At 35.4% G+C, this 18,383-nt stretch overlaps 1 protein-coding gene across 1 annotated transcript in view; it reads right to left on the bottom strand.

Annotated features, from left to right (window-relative positions):
• Positions 1 to 322: 322 nt before the first annotated feature.
• Positions 323 to 18,383, bottom strand: part of LOC125343209 (zinc finger protein 501-like) — a 91,860-nt gene continuing 73,799 nt past the window's right edge. Inside the window, exons 4-5 of the mRNA XM_048335474.1 lie at positions 1,123 to 1,686; positions 323 to 824 (exon numbers count right to left, since the gene is read on the bottom strand). Coding sequence (XP_048191431.1) covers positions 323 to 824; positions 1,123 to 1,686 — 1,066 coding nt within the window. The remainder of the gene's footprint in view (positions 825 to 1,122; positions 1,687 to 18,383) is intronic.

Below are 18,383 nucleotides of genomic sequence, written 5' to 3'. Positions count from 1 at the left end.
TTTCTTCCAATGTGGCTCCTCTGTGTTTCTTCCGGCTTGAGTAGTATGGCAAGGCCATTCTCATTTTCTGAATTTGTAAGGTTCCTGTGGCATGTGGATTTTCTCGTGTCTCCTCGGGTGTGAGCTCTCTATAAATGATTTGCCACATGAATGTCATTTGTAGGGTCTGTCCCTAGTGTGGCTTCTCTGGTGAACTCTGAGTTTGGAGCTGGATTTGAAGGATTTGTGGTATTGCTCACATGTGTAGGGTTTCTCTTCTGGGTGTGTAGTCACATGTTTGAAGTTGGAGAGATTCTGGAAGGTCTTACCACAATGTTTGCACTCATGAGTTCTCCTTGGTGTGCACACTGTGGTGTCTTCTAAGGCCATAGCTGGATTTGAAGGATTTGTGGCACTGTTCACATGTGTAGGGTTTCTCTTCTGGGTGGGTATTCACATGTCGTTTGAGATCAGAGAAATCCTGGAAAGTCTCACCACAGGGTTTGCATGCATGAGGTTTGTCCTTATTGTGGGTTGTCTGGTGTTTTCTAAGGCTCGTACTGAATATGAAGGTTTTGTGGCACTGCTCACATTTGTAGCTTTTCTCTCCTGTGTGTGACCCCCTATGTTCTTTGAAGTTGTAGCTATTCATGAAAGTCTTGCCGCACTGTTCACACTCATAGGGTTTCTCCCTGGTGTGGGTTCTCTGGTGTCGCTTAGATGCTGAGCTTTGTTTAAAGGATTTGTCACAGTGGGGACACTGGTAAGGTCTCTCTCCAGTGTGGATGCGCTGGTGTTTTATCAGATCCCCACTCTGCCTGAAGGACTTATCACATGCATCACATCTGTGGGGTTTTTCTCCTGTGTGTCGTAGTTTGTGGGTTTTAAGAGTTGAATAACAATGAAAGGCTTTGTCACATACAGGACATGGGTAGGGCCTCTCCCCTGTGTGTATTCTCTCATGATTCTTCAGCAAACTGACATATCTAAATGATTTCTTACAATCTTTGCATTGGTAGGGTTTCTCTCCAACATGGATTATTCTCTTTTGTAACTGAAGATTTGAAACCTGATGAAAGGGTTTGTCACATATCTGGCACTGGTAGGGTCTCTCTCTCATGAATTTCGTTATGGCTTCTCAACCTGGACAGATGCTCAAAACACTGGTCACACTGCTGACACTTGAAAGGTTTCTTCCCTATGTGGATTTGCCGATGGCTGTAGAACTTAGAGTAGTAGGGAAAAGTTTTCCCACATTCATTACATTGATAGGGTTGCTTTTCGCAGTGGATTCCCTGGTGAAGAGCGAGGGCAGAGTATTTCCAGAAGGTTCTCCCACATTGCTTACATGGGTACTGTGGCTCTGTAGACTGCTCATCTCTAGTTCTTCTTGATGGTTCCTTTCTGCTCCCTTTCCAGGGCTCTTTTCCTTCCTCCAGACAGGTGATGAGGTCTGGATTAGAGACATTAAGACCCACGGACAGCAGATTCTCGTAGTTGTCCAGCATGACCTCCCTGTACAGAACTTGCGGAGCCCAGGACAGGTATCGCCACTCTCCCGTGAAGAACTCCACGGCCATGTCCTCAAATGTCAACTCGACCTGGGCTGGAGTTTCCTGGGAAGCAGCCATCACTTCTTCCTCTTCTTCCTCCCCCCTCACGTTTCTGCTCTGGTCAGAGATGAGCTCAGTAGCCCTTGATTTGATTCTTGAGAGTTTGGAAAACATAAAGAGTGAAAGTGATTCTATTATCAACATAAGATACTCTTCTTAAATTTACTATTTACAGGATACATTTTTGCTTGGTTACCTAAAGGCATGTTCCTTCTATATTTTGAGAGCCTGAATATTTTTACTCCATCTACAGTCTCTTTTCAAAAAATCAAATATGTATTTTGACATTCCATTCTATTCTAAACCAAGACATCAAATAATGTAAAAGACTCAGGGATAATAGCAATTACAAATTAGATACAAAATAACCATAAATCCATTCATAATATTATTGAACACCAGTAGATTCTGAGAAGTCTCACGGAACTAAATTCTATTGGTGAACAAGGACCTATAGACAATGCCATACTTAGGAGCAACTCTTCTAAAAGCTGAGTTGTCAAAGGAGCCAACATGACAGAGATGGAGAGATTTGCAGGACAAGGAAAATACATCTCAGTTTTTAATGACATGGTTCACTGACAGGATGGATTAGAATTTGGAAGAGCCCCAAATGCAAAAATAAATCACTTGGTTCCATCTAAGAATTGCCATTTCATGCCCTAAGCACTTTGCAGAGTCTGCAGCAGAGAAAGTTATAGGATTTTCAGAAGAGGTAAGGCTGGAAAGCAGAGTTTATATAGCTTCTGGTGCTTAAATATTAGTGTGTTAGTAGCACTGAATTCAAAGGGTAATAAAAGGAAAAACCCTAGTGTTACAAGGCAATACACTCTTAGCTTAAATCCTACTAACGTGAAAGAAGCTAATGCCTCAGCCTGAGGGTTGGACTAAAGAGCAAAATGAGATCTTATTTCCATTCAAAACTAAAGGTGAAAGCAATGTAATTAAAGGTACAAACTAGTCTTATCTGTATTACAAGTCCCTTGCCTTAACTGCCATTTAGAGAAAATATATTCTGCCTTCCAGGGGACAATTTAATTAAACAAAAACATTAAACTGAAGTCTTGATTTTCATATAAAAATTGGGCATATAAAATTAATAAGCAAAATGTAATAGCTAATCAGGAGATATGAAAACAACAGTCAGTGGATGTAGACACACATCTGTCATACAACTTAAAATTAACACATAAGCCCTTTAAAGGATAAATGATAAACAGTAAGTATGTTAAGTAATTTTTAAAATAAACAGAAATGATGAGGAAAGATGTGATTTATTAAATATAGTGAAACTCCAAAAAGTACAAATTGAAATATTATAACACGAGAAAATATATAAAGTGATATAATCTGTGAACACAATCAGTATTTCCATTGAGTATTTCTGAAAATATCAGTGAGTAGAAACAATATTCACTGTGCTCACATATAGGTAGTTGTCTTTTCAGAATGAAAGAATAAGAAAAATTGATCATAAAAATGTATTCGGTCTAAAATTTCCAAATTTGAAGAAAAATACTAACATACGAATTCATGAAGCCCAGTAAATCCCAAGCAAGATTTATTTAAATAGGACCAAAATTAGATATACCGTGGTCAAAGTGCTAGAAATAAAAGATAAGCAGAAAACTCTTAAAGAAGCAGAATAAAAGTCACAGTATGACTAGGGAAAAGATAATAAGAATGATTTCTTTTTATTTGGCAGTATTTGGGTTTGAACTCATAGTTTTGAACTTTCTAGCCAGAAGATCTTTGTGCCATGTCTCCAGCACTTTTTGCTCTGATTACTTTTTGTTCTATTGTGTTTATTTTTAAATTATCACTAATAACTTCACATGTTGAATTTAAATCCCTTTGTACAGCTACATAAAGATAATAAATAAATAAATGAATAAACAAATTAACCTCCAGTATCAGTATGGTGGGAGGGGGTGGAGGAGGAAGAGGAGGGAAAGGAGGAGGATCAGGAGGGAAAGGAGGAGGAGGAGGGGGGGGGAGGAGGAGGAGGAGGAGGAGGAACAGAACAAGATGAAGAGGAAGAGCAGGAGGAAGAAATAATAATAGTAGTAAGAATAATAATAATGGGGTTACATTTGAGATAGGATCTTGATTTTTGCCCAGGCCAGCTTGGAACAAAATTCCCTTATTCACATTTTCCGCCATAGCTGTGATGACAGGAACACATCACCATGCCCAACTTCCTTTCTATTGAGAGAGGTGTTTGTGAAAATTTTGATGGACTGGCCTTGAACTAGAATCCTTCTGATATCTACCTCTGGAGTAGCAAAGATTATAGGTATAATTCACCAGGGCCAAATTAGAATTCTATATGTAGTACAAATATTCATAAAATGAAAGTTTTTTAATACATAAAAGTTGAAATAATTTTTTTTCTCTGAAGATTTTCACTGTAAGAAATCTTAACGATTTTTTAAAAATTCTATTACAAAATTACACCCTATGGGAATTCATTTCAACTGGAGAAATGGAAGTGTTGGAGGTAATTTTATAAATCAAAACAAATAGATTTTATTTCTTCATTTTATAAATAAGTACTTATGGGTAAGGGAAAATAATAACATTTTATTGTTGAGTTTACAGTTGATGTAGAAGTAAAATACATGACAGTAAACAAAATAAATGTGAAAGTCAGTACAAAAAAGTAGCCATAATAAATAGTTGAAAGGTTCTTATGTTGTACCGGAAGTATTTTAACATTTACTTAAGATTGTATTTTGGGAAGTTATAATACGTACTATAATTTTTAAACAAGTTAACTAAAAATAAAACAAACAGTTTCAGCTAAAGTGTTAATAGGAAATTCTCAATTATTAAAAATAATGGAAGAACAAAAGTGAAGAACATAGTGATAAAAAGAAAATTGAAAAATGGTACCAATGGGGTTTCACAAGCCCAAACCATCATCCTATATTAAGATAATTTTGAATTAAACATGTTATACTCAACATTTCTATGGTCTCTAGAATTCTCCAATGCTTCATGGATGCTCATTCCAGTGATATCATATATGATATATTATTTTGGGGGTGCCATAGGAGGATTTGAACTCAGTGTCTTGCACTAGTTAGGCAAACACTCTGCTAAGTGATCCCTGCCTTTAGTCCTTTTGTATTTCATTGATTTCCAGATAAAGTCTTATTCCTTTTGCTAGGGTAGCTTTGGGCTTCAATAGTCCTATTTCCACCACATAGGCAGAATTTATTTAGAGCTTTATTAGTATGATATTAATGCTAGAACAACAGATTGGAAAAACTAGAAGCTCACTTATCTCAAGCAATTGAATTAATATGCATACTCAGTTTTTTTTTCTGTGAGACCAGCGTGATTGACACCAACCTTCTGAATTTTTCTCCTATTGGTTTGTGTCCAACTACGCTGATTTTCAACTCCTTCTTGAATATGTTAAACACATTTCTTCTCTAGGGATTTGCACACGTATTGTTTCTGACTGGAACAGTCTTTCTCAATATATGTAAAGGATTTCCTTCCTCATGCCCTTTAGGTTCCTCGGTGGGGGAAAATGTCCTTGATTACTGTATTATAAAGTATCACATACAGATGTAGTACTCTCCTTCTGATCATAGATAATCAGCACTATATACTTGTGTATAAGAATCTACTATATTATAACCATTAGTACATATATATATATATCATTTTACCACACAAATATCATTAGAAAATTAGGATATTTTTCCTCCTACAATTTAATTCTGTGTAAGATCTCTGTCTAAATCCTTAGTAAATCTGATGTGATCTAAACAATGCTGAATCAATGTAACAATAAATGTAGCTTATGTTAGGTACTAAACTGCTTTTGATTTGAGACAGTATAGATTTAAAAATGGGTTCTTCTGACTTGGAAAAAATCATACTAGGTGAAGTGAGCCAGACCCAAAGAAACATAGATTCTATCTTTTCCCTCATTAGTAATAATTAGTATATGTCTAGGATAGTCCTGGCAGAGGATCACAATAGCTTGTATATATGATCTTATAAGATGATACAAAGCGCAATGAACTAACTCCAAGATACGGAAACAACGTTTCTCGTTGTTGTTATCTTTAAGGTACCATGTAAAAATCATTCATTTTTTTCTTTTATTTTTGTCCCTATTGTTTAGCCCCTGTTGTCACCGTATCTGACTTTGTTATCCTGGGTATTGTATACACGGTTATCTGAATTGGGGAAGAGAAAGGGAACATCAAAATGGTGAGACAAAGGATAAAAGGTAAACCAATGCAACAACGATACTCACAAGACAATATGTTGGAAATTATCTGTACAGTAGGTGAGTCATTGAAAAGGAAGGAAGGTAGGAGAAAAATGGAGGAGTAGGTAACAAGTTTAACAAGAAATGTATGCACTGCTTTACATATGCAACTGTAACTCCTCTGTATATCACTTTGATCATAAAATTAAATTTAAAAAATAAAATAAAATTTGTTCTATAAGGACTCCTAACAATGATGAAAGAAAAGTTTTATGGCCAGGCTAAAATTCCCTAGGATTCCACATATGAGATCTGGCTATACCAGATAAAGAAATATGGTGAAGCTCAGATAAAGATTTGTTACATAGAACAGGCATGTCATGGAAAGGCAGGACTTCAGCCCATCTTTGAATCATCTTCAGGGAAACCGACATGAGCTTAAGATTTTATAGACAAAGAACTTGAGATTGGAGGAGAGGGATATGAATAAATATTAAATGGATTCATTGATCACTATTATAGTCTTTGTTTTAGGAAGGGTTCCAGGAAAGCTGTTATCAGTGTCATCACTTGTAGGGAGCAAACAACTCATTACTGCCTAGGAGGTGGTATGTCCTGGAAAGGCCCTATTGTTCCTAAGGTGTAGTTCTTGTCCCTTGTCATAAAGACACTATCAGTTCTGATATCTTTCCCTGATTCCAGAATGACTGCAGAAAGAATGGCTTAGATCAAAGACACAAAATGGAGGCAGAGATGCCAAATTTTTCTCTTGTTTTTAGTTATTGGATAAGTAAAAATCAGCTTTGGGGCATTTCTTACAATGACAAGTGGGATTTTTATATCAAAAATTGAATCTTGATTTCATGTGGAAGACTAATTTGAATACTTACCTCCCGACATGCTATAGATATCAATCTTCCCATTTCAGGCAAATATGTTTCACTGTAGGATAGGAATCCTTTTCCTTTAGTCTCAGAACCTAGATTTTTGTCTCAGGGAAAGCAAGGATCTGGGATGCTTTGTGTTAGAGTATGGTTTAAACCACTAGTGTGATTTTTTAAGCTGTACATTCTTCAAGAGGCGATTCTTTTTTCATCATCACAAGATATTTGAAGCAAAATGAAAGAACAAAGCAGTCATTATTAATAGTAGCATTAAAATTTTATCCGTAGCAGGTATCATGCTGTGGAAAATAGCTGAATGTTTTAAGGCAGAAATTTTTGAGGCCCATTTTGACTACAGTATTCCATTACAGGTATGATCTATTCATCTCCATGACAGCCCTATTGAAATCTCCCTTGTACTGATGCAAATGCAAGGGGAAGTAATAAATATTTCTGTAGAGGCTTTCACTAGTCCTTTTGAAGAAAAGTGTCTAAGGTCAGAGCCCTCAATCAAGGGGGGGTGGGATATCTAAAATCCTTAGTCCCAAATAATTATGACTTTAATATGGGTAAAGACATTTCTAGGATGTCATTTAATTCTTGCCCTCAAAGAATTTATAATTAATTACATGACAAATATGGAAAAATAAATTTAGAAAAGAAGCCAGACACTAGTGGCTCACATCTGTAACTCTTCAACTTAGGAAGATAAGATGTACAGAATCACATTCAAAGCCGGCCTAGGCAGAACAGTCTATGAGTGTCCAACTCCAAAATAACAAAAAGCCAGCCTGATATAGTACCAGCTAAGCAAGAAAGCTAAGCAAACACAAGGCCCTGAGTTCACACCCAGGTACTGGAAATAACAAGTGTAAAATCACCAAAGGTTTACAGTGCCAAGAAATGTTTACATTCCATTTTCCTTTCTTTAAACTTTTTTTGTTACTCTCATTAAATCATTTTTAAATTATCTTAAAAATAGTTATAGAGAGGTGTTTCTATTCAACATGCCAATTTATACGTACGGTGCATCTTGATCAGTGCCATCTTTTAAAATGAAGATTGCACATGGGTTGGAAGACCATTTCATGGTGTTTTCTTCTGTGTGATTGTCAGTTCTATGCCAAGCTGGAATTAAATAAGTATATGTGAATATTATAACAAAATAAATCCTGATATGAATTGATAATTATAGAAATAAACAGCCCAAGTAAGAAGAAAGTGCTTATGATTTCTCAGGAAGCATGATAGTACTTTCTTCCTGATCTCCCTTAATACTAAAGACAGCTGATATGATAAATATCATTATTTCTCTTTACAGATGATATAACTGATGAATATATAGGACAAGTACAAATAAAAATCTCTTTTTCAGCTTTTTTGAAGCATAATTAATAATTAAAATTATATATGTAAATATTAAAGGTATATAATATGTGTTGGCATACATATATGAAATGACTCCCTCAAGGAACTAAGTAACATAAGTATCTACTTAATATCTATTAGACATATTTCAATATAACATATTATTTCTGATTATACTTACCAGGCTGTATATTAGATCTCCAAATTTATTCACCTTGGAGCTTGTGCTATTTTTACCATTTGGCCAGCATCTTCACATTTCTTTGCCCCTCCAACTGCCAATGACAACCTTTTCCTCTCTACTTCATTGAAGTTGACTTATTTAAATTCCACATATAATTGTGATCATGTGCTACTTGTCTTTTGTACCTAGCTCATTTCACTTTGTATAATGTTCTTCAAATTCATCCATATTGTCTTAGATGGCAGACTTTTCTTTTTTTAATGACAATACATTTTCCTTATATTTATGTATAGTCACATAATACATATGCATATATGCGTAATTATACACACATCATAATTTCAATATTCATTTATCCAACAACAGACACTTAAGGAGTTTCTTTTCCTTGAGTGTGATAAACAATGTTGTAGAAAGCATGGAACCTGCATCGTTTACCATATCCATGAAATGGAATCAACCCAGATGCCCCTCCAGAGACAGATGGGTTAAGAAAATGTAGTATATATGCACAATGGAATTCTATGCTTCTATCAGAAAGAATAATATTGAACCACTCAGAAAGAAATGGAAAGGCTTGGACAAACGTACTTTAAGTGAAGTAAGCCAGACCCAATGAAACAAGTTGTATGGTTTCCCTCATTTGTGGTAAATAGAATATGCCCATAAATCTAAAAGTAAACACAGTGGATGGCAAAATACAAAAAAATTCACTTGGACATGTTAAATTATAACGACTCTAGACATTCACACAGTGAGACAAAAGGAGGATATTATGAGAGGATCACAAAGGCTCAATAGCTATGTGCATATGAGCATATAAAATGTTTATCAAAATGAACTCTAAGAAATGGAAACAACAGTTTTTTTTGTATTTTTGCTTTTTGGTTTTGTTTTATTTTTTATAAAGTGTAAACAAATGCAGCAGTGATACTCACTCGACACTATGTTGAAAATGAATCACATAACTTGTGGGGAGGGGGCTTAGGAGGGAAAAACTGGGAGAAAAGTAGCACTGTTTAAAAAATGTACTCAATACATCACTTGTGTAACTGTAAATCCTCTGTATATCACCTTTACAATAACTATATCTAAAATAAACACGGAAGCTACTAGGTTCTGATTCAGTTTCCTTTGGATATATACCCAGAGGCAGAATTGCGGGACTATTTGGAAACTATATTCATTTTAAGGAACTTTTATTACTGTTTTCCATAATGGTTTTACCAACTTACATTATCCCAAAAGCATACAATCATTCCATTTTCTCCATATACTCACCAAAATTACATTATGTTTGATACTAGTTATCCTAATGGCTCTGAGATGACATCTCATTGTAATTTCCATTTTACAGTTCTCTGATGATTAATGATATTGAATATCTTTTCAGGAACCTATTGGCCATTTGTATATTGTCCCTGGAAAAAAATTCATCAGTTCTGTCCTTAATTTTTAATTGGTTTTCTACTTATTTTCACCATTTCCTTATAGGATATCCTTGTATTTTTTCATTAACCTCATATAATTTGCAAATATTGTCTCCCATTACATGGGTTTCCTCTTCATTTTATTTACTGCTTCCATTACTATGCTTTCAGTTTTACGTAGTCTTTTTTAAAAAAAATTGCTGTCATTGCCTGTGCTTTTCATATCCAAACACCATCACTGACAAGAGTTATTTAAAAGAGCCTTATGCTTATACTTACTCCTGTGAGATTTTCTTATATTTTAATGTATTTAAGTTAATTCTGAAAATGTTGTAAGATTTGGATTTAATTTCCTTTTATACATGTGCACATCTACTTTTCCGAAATAGCATTTATTGAAGAGCCTATCGTATCTTCTTTCTCAAGTCATTATATGTCAGTTTTATCACTCAAATATTTCTTTTGCTTTAGGATTAATTGTAGTTTAAAATAGAGGGTCATTGGGGCAAGAAGAAAAGTTCTGTAAATAATAGAACCTTAGAATTTCACTGTTGGGACTGACAGACCTTAAAGATCATCTGGTGTAATCTATACATTATATACATGAAGAAATGTAGCCAGATATGGAGAGTGACCTAGACAATTGGTTATTGGCTTGTTATTGGCATAGGCTTGTCCCCATCTGGGATATTTCCCAGGGAATCATTATGAATCCATTGTCTGCAAAAGTATAATAAGAGATGCACCAATTATTTTTGCTTTGTTCTCTTCCTCTCATGAAAAATTTCCATTGTGTGAAAGAGACACTGGCAAAGCAAGCATATGAAAGTACATTTCTCAGCCATGTTCAGCCTTAGCACTTTTCTTTTTCCCACCTCCCATTTTTCCTTCTTCTTCCCTTCTTCCTTAACCACTCTACTCTTCATCCTCTTATCCATTTTCCTTTTCTTTTTACCTTGTCAAAAATTAGGCTAAATATGAAATAAAATGCTATCAGTAATTATCAAATTAATCTCTCATATGCCAAGAAACTGTTCAAGTGGGTATTTCTTAGTTAATGAGTGGAATTATATTTCTGATTAGTTTTAAATAATAGTAAATTAAATTTCATATATTCAACTACAGTCCCAAACTTTGATGCTTTATATGACAAAACCTAGCTCTGTCATCACTTAAATAAGGAAATTACTCCAATTGAGGTATAATCTATAACTTCTTTGAACAACTACTTAGGCTTCAGAAGAATAATGAGAACAATTTTACTATCAGTAACACTGGCCAATAAATATCCAGAATGGCCACAAAATTTGAGTGTTATTGGCTCCAACTGAGACCTTAAAATATTAGGTGAGGCAGAAATGAGAAAATGAGAAGAATGTTGGTCAAGTCAATTGGTTTGTTTAGTTTCAGATCTCATCAAATGCTGTAGAACCCACCACTTCACTTAATGGCATAGACCATGGCAATATTTATTTTTATTATGAGTTTTCTGTTTGGACATCAACTTGTAGGAAAAGCTTACCTCTGCTCCATTTGTTATTGCCAGAAAACTGGGGAATAGAATTATTTAAATACTCCTCACTTGGTAGATCATTGATGGCAGCTTTTAGCTGGAAGTTCAGTTGGCACTCATCAGATCACCTACATGGGCTTTCCTTATCTCTGTTTATGTCTGTTTAAGACTGTCTTAGTGCCCTCTATTCAAATTTTCAGGAAGTTTTACAACTCTCATTTGCAATTATTTCCCTGTACTATATTACTTCAGTTGGTACACACACCTCAAGAACTTGAATCACAAGGTGAGAGGGGAGGGAGGGAGGGAGGGAGGGAGGGAGGGAGGGAGGGATTGGAAAAATAATCTACTTATTTTCTTGATTGTTCACACCCAAGTTCTCATTTTACATCCACTTACCTCTATTTGAAGGCATTTACTTTGATACTTTTCTCAGGACTCCTGGTTTCTGCCTTAGAACATCTAGTGAGAGGCATTGACAGGAAATTGGAAAGCAAGAGGAAGGGGAATTCAGGATTGTTTGTTCCACCTATTTCTGCTTCAGGCAAACTCTTTGGCAGTGCATGGCTCTCATTTTTTGTTACAATTCTAACTTAGAATCACTAGTTCCTGTGTCTTGCCACTGCTATCTCTTTCTTCTCTATTGGCAGTGGTATCAACTGCTTTCCCTTACTACTCCATTAATTTCCTTTCCATCTTCTGTTTATATTTTTCTGGTCTTTTGGAAACCACATTTTTCTAATTATTTCTAAGTATACATGTTTCTCTATCTATCTATCTGGAAAAAAAAGTTTGCTTCTCTGACTGGCTGCCAATTGACATAGATGTGAAGACAAACTACATTTAAAACTGAGGAGGCCTCGAAATAACGACAAAAGCAATACTTGCAAAACTGTCTGGTGTAAATGAACTGAACACTGGGGGGGGGGGAGGGAAAGGGGGGAGGGAGGGGGGCATGAGGGACAAGGTAACAAACAGTACAAGAAATGTATCCAATGCCCAACGTATGATACTGTAACCTCTCTGTACATCAGTTTGACAATAAAAATTTGAGAAAAAATAAAAAATAAAAAAAATAAAAAAAATAAAAAACTGAGGAGGCCTATACTGAGAAGTTAAAACATGTTCATAAGCTCTTGTTTCATTTTACCATTTTGTAGAAATGTAGCAATTAGATGATACACTGTGTACTCCACAATGTACACATTTATGAAATTTTCATAGGTTATGAGAATAGATGTCATATGTGCATAGATTCAGGACAATGTTATATGTCAATCACATAGTGTAAAAGAGTGAATTGGTAGTGTTAAAAAATAAACCCAAATTATAGATTTTTGTAGTGAATTGGGTAGTTATGCACCTATTTTTTATGTTTGCTTATGAATTTATTTTTGTCAGTACTGTAGCTTGAACTCAGAGTCTTTGCAGTCACTCAGCTTGCTTGCTTCTACAGTTTGAGCCACACATCTAGCCTAGATTCTTGTTGGTTGCTTTGGAAAAGGAATTTATTTCACTTTTCTGCCCAGGCTGGCTTCAAACAATGATCCTTGAGATCGTAGCCTCTTGGGTTGCTTAGATTACAAGCATGAACCAGTGGCACCTAACTCTATTTTTGACACCTAGAAAATGTATGTATTTAAGGAATATTATGATATTTCATTATATGTATACAATGTGTATATGATACCAATAGTAATATTGAATAATGATCATATTCAAGTGATAATATTGATCAAGGCAAAAAGTATAGGGTGCTTTTTATGTGGCAATCAAATAAGTTTCACTGTCACTATCATATTGCCTAAAACACCTGTGCTCACTAGTTCCTCAAACTCTGCGTATCACATTGCTGACAGTTTTTATTAAAATGAAGTTTTATATATTCTTCTTATGTACTATCAGGTTTCAAAGGAATTTTATTATATATTGAAATGAAGAGATGGCCTTGAAGTTTCAAAATGGAAAATTGCTGTGAAAACCTATTTCAACAGCAACAACCACACATTAATTGTTTTTTGGAGTGAAAGTGGTAGGACAGTTTGGAGGAATTTTGGTGCTCAGTGGGGTGGCATCACAGGAAGTATAAAATTGAGCAATTGTTTTCACTCTTTACATAATGGATATAGTTTATTTATAATTTTTTACTTGAAAATTTAAGTCACTAATCTTACGATTCTCGTGCTGCCTTGGCTTTGTTAATAATTAAATCCTTTAGCTTGGCATATCTAATTCCAACTGTAGTGTTTGAGAGCTTCCAATGTGAGGATGTGGCTATGTAAAAATGCATTATTGAACATTCTTCCAACAGCTTTCTCTTCTCTTTTCATTTTGCTGCTCCAGCCTTCTCATTACTCAGTCTCAAAAACATTCCAAGCTTGTAGCTTTTCTTAGAAAGTGCATTGCTGATAGTGTATTCTTTTTGTATATGCCACTCCTCTTTCACTTTGTAAAGGAGTCTTAGAGTTTACTGAGCTCTCTGTCAGTGAGGATGGAGAGTTTCATGACAAGTGGAGAAGTATTAGCCACTTTTTCTATAGGTGCAGAAAAACAATGCCCCAAATGATACCTTTCTCAAGAAGAATCAGTTTTGCCTGCTATGACAGTATGTACACACACAAGCATTTCTTTGGAAGAAATTTGCGCATATCAAAAGATAACCAGGCTGGGCACTGATGGCTTATGCCTATAATTCTAGCTACTCAGGAGGCAGAGATAGGGAGCCACTTCAGGCAGGAAAACCTGTGGGATTCATCTCCAATTAACCACCAAAAATGCTGGAAGTAGACTGTGAATCAATGAGAGAGTGCTAGCCTTGAGCAAAAATGTTCAGAGATAGCACCAGACCCTGAGTTCAAGTCCTAGGATAGGTGTGTGTGCGCACACACACACACACACACACACACACACACACAAACACACACAATCTTGTGTATTCTACAAATATTTAGCAGACACTCCAACAAGGACAGTATAACCCAGATCAGGTACAGCACTAAGGGACTCTTGTAATCTGTCCCTTCGCTGGTTTCAGACAGTTGAAGAAAATGAGGTTATATTTCACCTAAGCTCTGGTTGGTCCCATAAAGACCTCACTGATTGATTTGAAAAAGATGGTTGAATATACAATGTGTTGAGAGTTAAAGACTAGTTGATGCTTCCTAACTCAAACTGATTAAAAGGCTTCACTTTCTTTAACTATTGCTGCTTAAAATGGCATATTTTCAATATCCTCTAACTATTGGGTAGGATATCACATGTCTAATCAAGTCTTACTCATTCTAAGTGGTTTGTAAGTTCTACAGGTCCCCTAAAGGATTACAACGTGCTTTCACCTAGAAAGAAAGAAAGAAGGAAAGAGAGAGAGAGAGACAGAGACAGAGACAGTGAGAAAAGAAGGAAGGAAGGAAGGAAGGAAGGAAGGAAGGAAGGAAGGAAGGAAGGAAGGAAAAAAAGATTTTTCCAGAGCACTTTATGGCCATTCATTCATTTCAATGTTTATTAAATTCCTATTTTTCCCATAAAGTATTCTAAAAACATAGAATTAGTAAAAAAATATAATATATTGTGAGGTGTTATCATTTTCTCCCAGATAGACATCAGAACTTAATGTTACTTTACTATTCAGTTTTATGTACATAAATTTACATAGAAGAAAGTGATGAACAAAGTTGAACTGATGGGTGATAAACATTTTAGTTCTTAGGCTCCATGTTATTGACATGTACTTGAATTTCAGTAGTTGGTCATAGCACACTTTTTAAAATATTACAGTCCAAAACTAATATAAAAAAGCAACAGTCTCCAAGCTGAGGAGACAAGAGAGCTGAACATCCTCAACAGAAACTTAAGTAGTAACAGGGAGAATTGTCAGACACTAATTATGCCAACCATTGGAACTAGGTTTTGATTAGGTACTGAGAAAGATGCCATTTCCTTACCTGTTATTGCATTCATTGCTACTGCATCTATCATGAAGATCAAAAGGTCAAAGGACATAGTGATCACTGTTCACCATATAGTACGGAAACTATATTGGACACTTGCCATATCTCTTTCTGGACCTACTCTCTTCTCTTTCCTGCTCTTTTCCATGTTATCTTATAGACAATATTAGTGTGTCTTTTATGTTCTCTGACCTCCACTTGGGTTTGGCTTATGTGGGGCCCTGGAAGAATGAAGGGAAAGAAGAGTGAGGATCGGATATTTCTTCTCTAGGAATCCTTCCTAGCAATGTTGCTTTGGGGTTATTCTGTCCCTTGGCTGTTCCACTTGTGATAGACTACTCTACACAATTTGTTCATGCTCTGGTTTCTGGTAACAACATCTCCCTTGTTTCTTACACCTAAGATTGGAAACATACCCATGGCTCCTACTTTTTCTTTTTTCTCTATCTCTTTTGGTTACCTTTACGCATAAACTAATCCTTTGCGCTTACTGACTCTGTTACCCTCCCAGGAATTATTTTAATTCCATTTGGCCACATATTTCCTGAAAGGCAAGGTACATTGGAGCAATAAAGTTTTACTTAATAAAGGCCCTCAAATAGCAAGATGGAGCATGGGCCTGTAAATGTCATTGTGTGTTATAGAATACCAACAATCTTTAATGAAGATCAAAAGATAAAGCATAAATGTGCCATCCTAAAAAGAAATTTGACCTCTATTTATAATTTTCAAAAGGTGAGCAAAAGAACGTGCAGGCAATTGTGATCAGTTACTTTAACAAATTGTAGAATATTGGTTCTCACAAAGAGCAAGTACAGATATTACATAGATCTTAAATGTTAACAAGGTTTTTATAATGTACCCTCTTAAATTCAACTGTCTGGATCATTGTTTCTGGATAAATAGTTTGCACTGGAAATAAATATACTCATATTTGAGGAGAAAAGCATAGGTACCAGTACTATTGTTTGGGGTATATTTAAATACTTTCATTTGAATTGGTGCAAACATTTTATGTATTTCTTTGCTTTTTTGAAGTACAAATATTATAGTTCAATACATGACCATAGTTTGTAATGATTTAGTCAAGGTAATAATCATTTTCTCAAACATTGGGAAACCTAGAACCTACAATCTTGTAGACCTAGATGAGAGGTACAATAAATTATTCTAAACAATAGTCCTCTATTATGCTATGGAACACTAATATTCTTCCTATTTAATTGTATTTCTACTTTTTATCCAACTTCTCTGTCTTTATTTCTCCTCCTCTTGCTAGTCTCTAGTGATTACCATTCTACTATTTCTATGAAAACAAAATGCTTACCTTCCCTATGTGTGCGAACATGTGGCATTGATCTTTCTCTTAATGTTCTTCACTTCCATCCATGTGGCTGCAAATAACAGATTTATTTTTCATGGACAAATAATATTATCTTGTGAATATTTGGAACATTTTCTTTATCCATTCACCTGTTTATAGATACTTGAGTTGATTCCATATCTTGACTATTGTGAATAGTGCTGAAATAAATATAGAAGTTCAGGCATCCCTTTGATACACTGATTTCATTTCTTTTGAAAATAGCACCAGTAGAGGGACAGCTGGTATGTTATACAAATTTCCACTATCATAAAATAATACTTGAGGGATTAAATTTAAAAAGAGGATAGGTATATTTTCGCCCAATTTTGGAGATTCACACCATAGTCATTTGGCTTCATTGGTGTTGAGCCTGTGTCCAGTTATACATCATAGTGGGAACATGCTTCAGAAGAAACTTGTTCACTTCATGGCCTGGAACAAAAGAAAGAGGAGATAAAAAGAGTGGGCCCACAATCTCCTTCCAGAGCCTGTTCCTAAAGACCTAAAATCTTTCTGTTAGCCTTGTTAGGGTCCAAGCCTTTAACATAAGCTTTGTGGAAACTAGATCTAAGTTCTTACAGCTAAATGTTATTGCAGTTTTAATTTTAGTGGGTTTTTATTTGAGGAGCCTCCATACTACTCTCCATGATAGCTAATCCAATTTACATTTCCACAAGCAATTCTTTGTTGGGACTTGTTATTGTTTTTAATTATAAAAATTTTGGAGGCTGTGAATGTGGCTTAGTAGTAGAGTGCTTGCCTAGCATGCATAAAACCCTGGGTTCAATTCCTTAGCACCACATAAACAGAAAAAGCCGGAAGTGGCGCTATTGCTCAAGTGGTAGAGTGCTAGCCCTGAGCAAAAAGAAGCCAGGGACAGTGCTCAGGCCCTGAGTTCAAGCTCCAGGACTGGCAAAACAAACAAACAAAAAACCCACAAAAATCAGATGGCTTCTAAATGTGAATACTATAGTTCTACAAGGTTCACAGCAAATGCTGGGACATCCTGTTTACCCTTCCTCAGGATTGATTCACTCCATTCTCTTGTCTTTTTTTACTTTTTATTTTTTTATTTTGTAAAAGTGACATACAGAAGGGTTACAGTTACATAAGTAAAGAAATGAGCATCATTCTTGTGGAACAAAACCATCCTGAATCTCTATTCTGGGAAGCAGCTCTACCATGACCTCACTGTACTCTGGAACTTACCTTCCATCATTCCAGTGGTGTAGCAGCTATTTTTTCTTGTTTTGGATTTTTTATTGTGGAGGGAAGCATGTCAGACACATCTACTTAGTCATCTTTCTGATGGCACACTAAATTTCATTTTTAATTACAAAATGAATATGTGACAACAGACTAAATGTAAAAATTGAAATCATAAGGAAACAAACATATAGACAATAAATGAGAGATCTTTTCTCTAACATTTCCCTGGCTCCTTAATATCTTGCCTTTAAAATTTTATTACCAAGGAGCAATGCATCCCTCCCCACTATGTCTTTGTATTTATTCAAAGAAATGGATTTTAACACAGAAACTGTTGCACCATACATATTCTTCTTCAACTTCTTTTCACCTAACTTTTCTTTGAATCCTTTCCATCTCTGTACCTAAAGATATTAATAACAGCTGACACATAACACCAACTATGTGCCAGGAAAATTTAAAGTGTTTTATGTAATCTAACTTATTTAATGCTCAAAATAACTCTATGAAGTAGGATAATAGGTGATAGAAACAGGCTCTGTGAAGTTTAGAAACTTGCTGAAGATCAAAATCTGTTAAGTGGCATCACCTGCAATTGAACCCACAAAGGAAACCTTCAGACCATCTACCATGGACTATGTCTCTAACCCTTTTTT

Source organism: Perognathus longimembris, chromosome 28, assembly GCF_023159225.1.
Source record: "Perognathus longimembris pacificus isolate PPM17 chromosome 28, ASM2315922v1, whole genome shotgun sequence".
In the NCBI taxonomy this organism is placed as follows: Eukaryota; Metazoa; Chordata; class Mammalia; order Rodentia; family Heteromyidae; genus Perognathus; species Perognathus longimembris.
The sequence above is the reverse complement of the archived record's forward strand: the minus strand, read 5'-3'. Positions and strand labels throughout refer to the sequence as shown.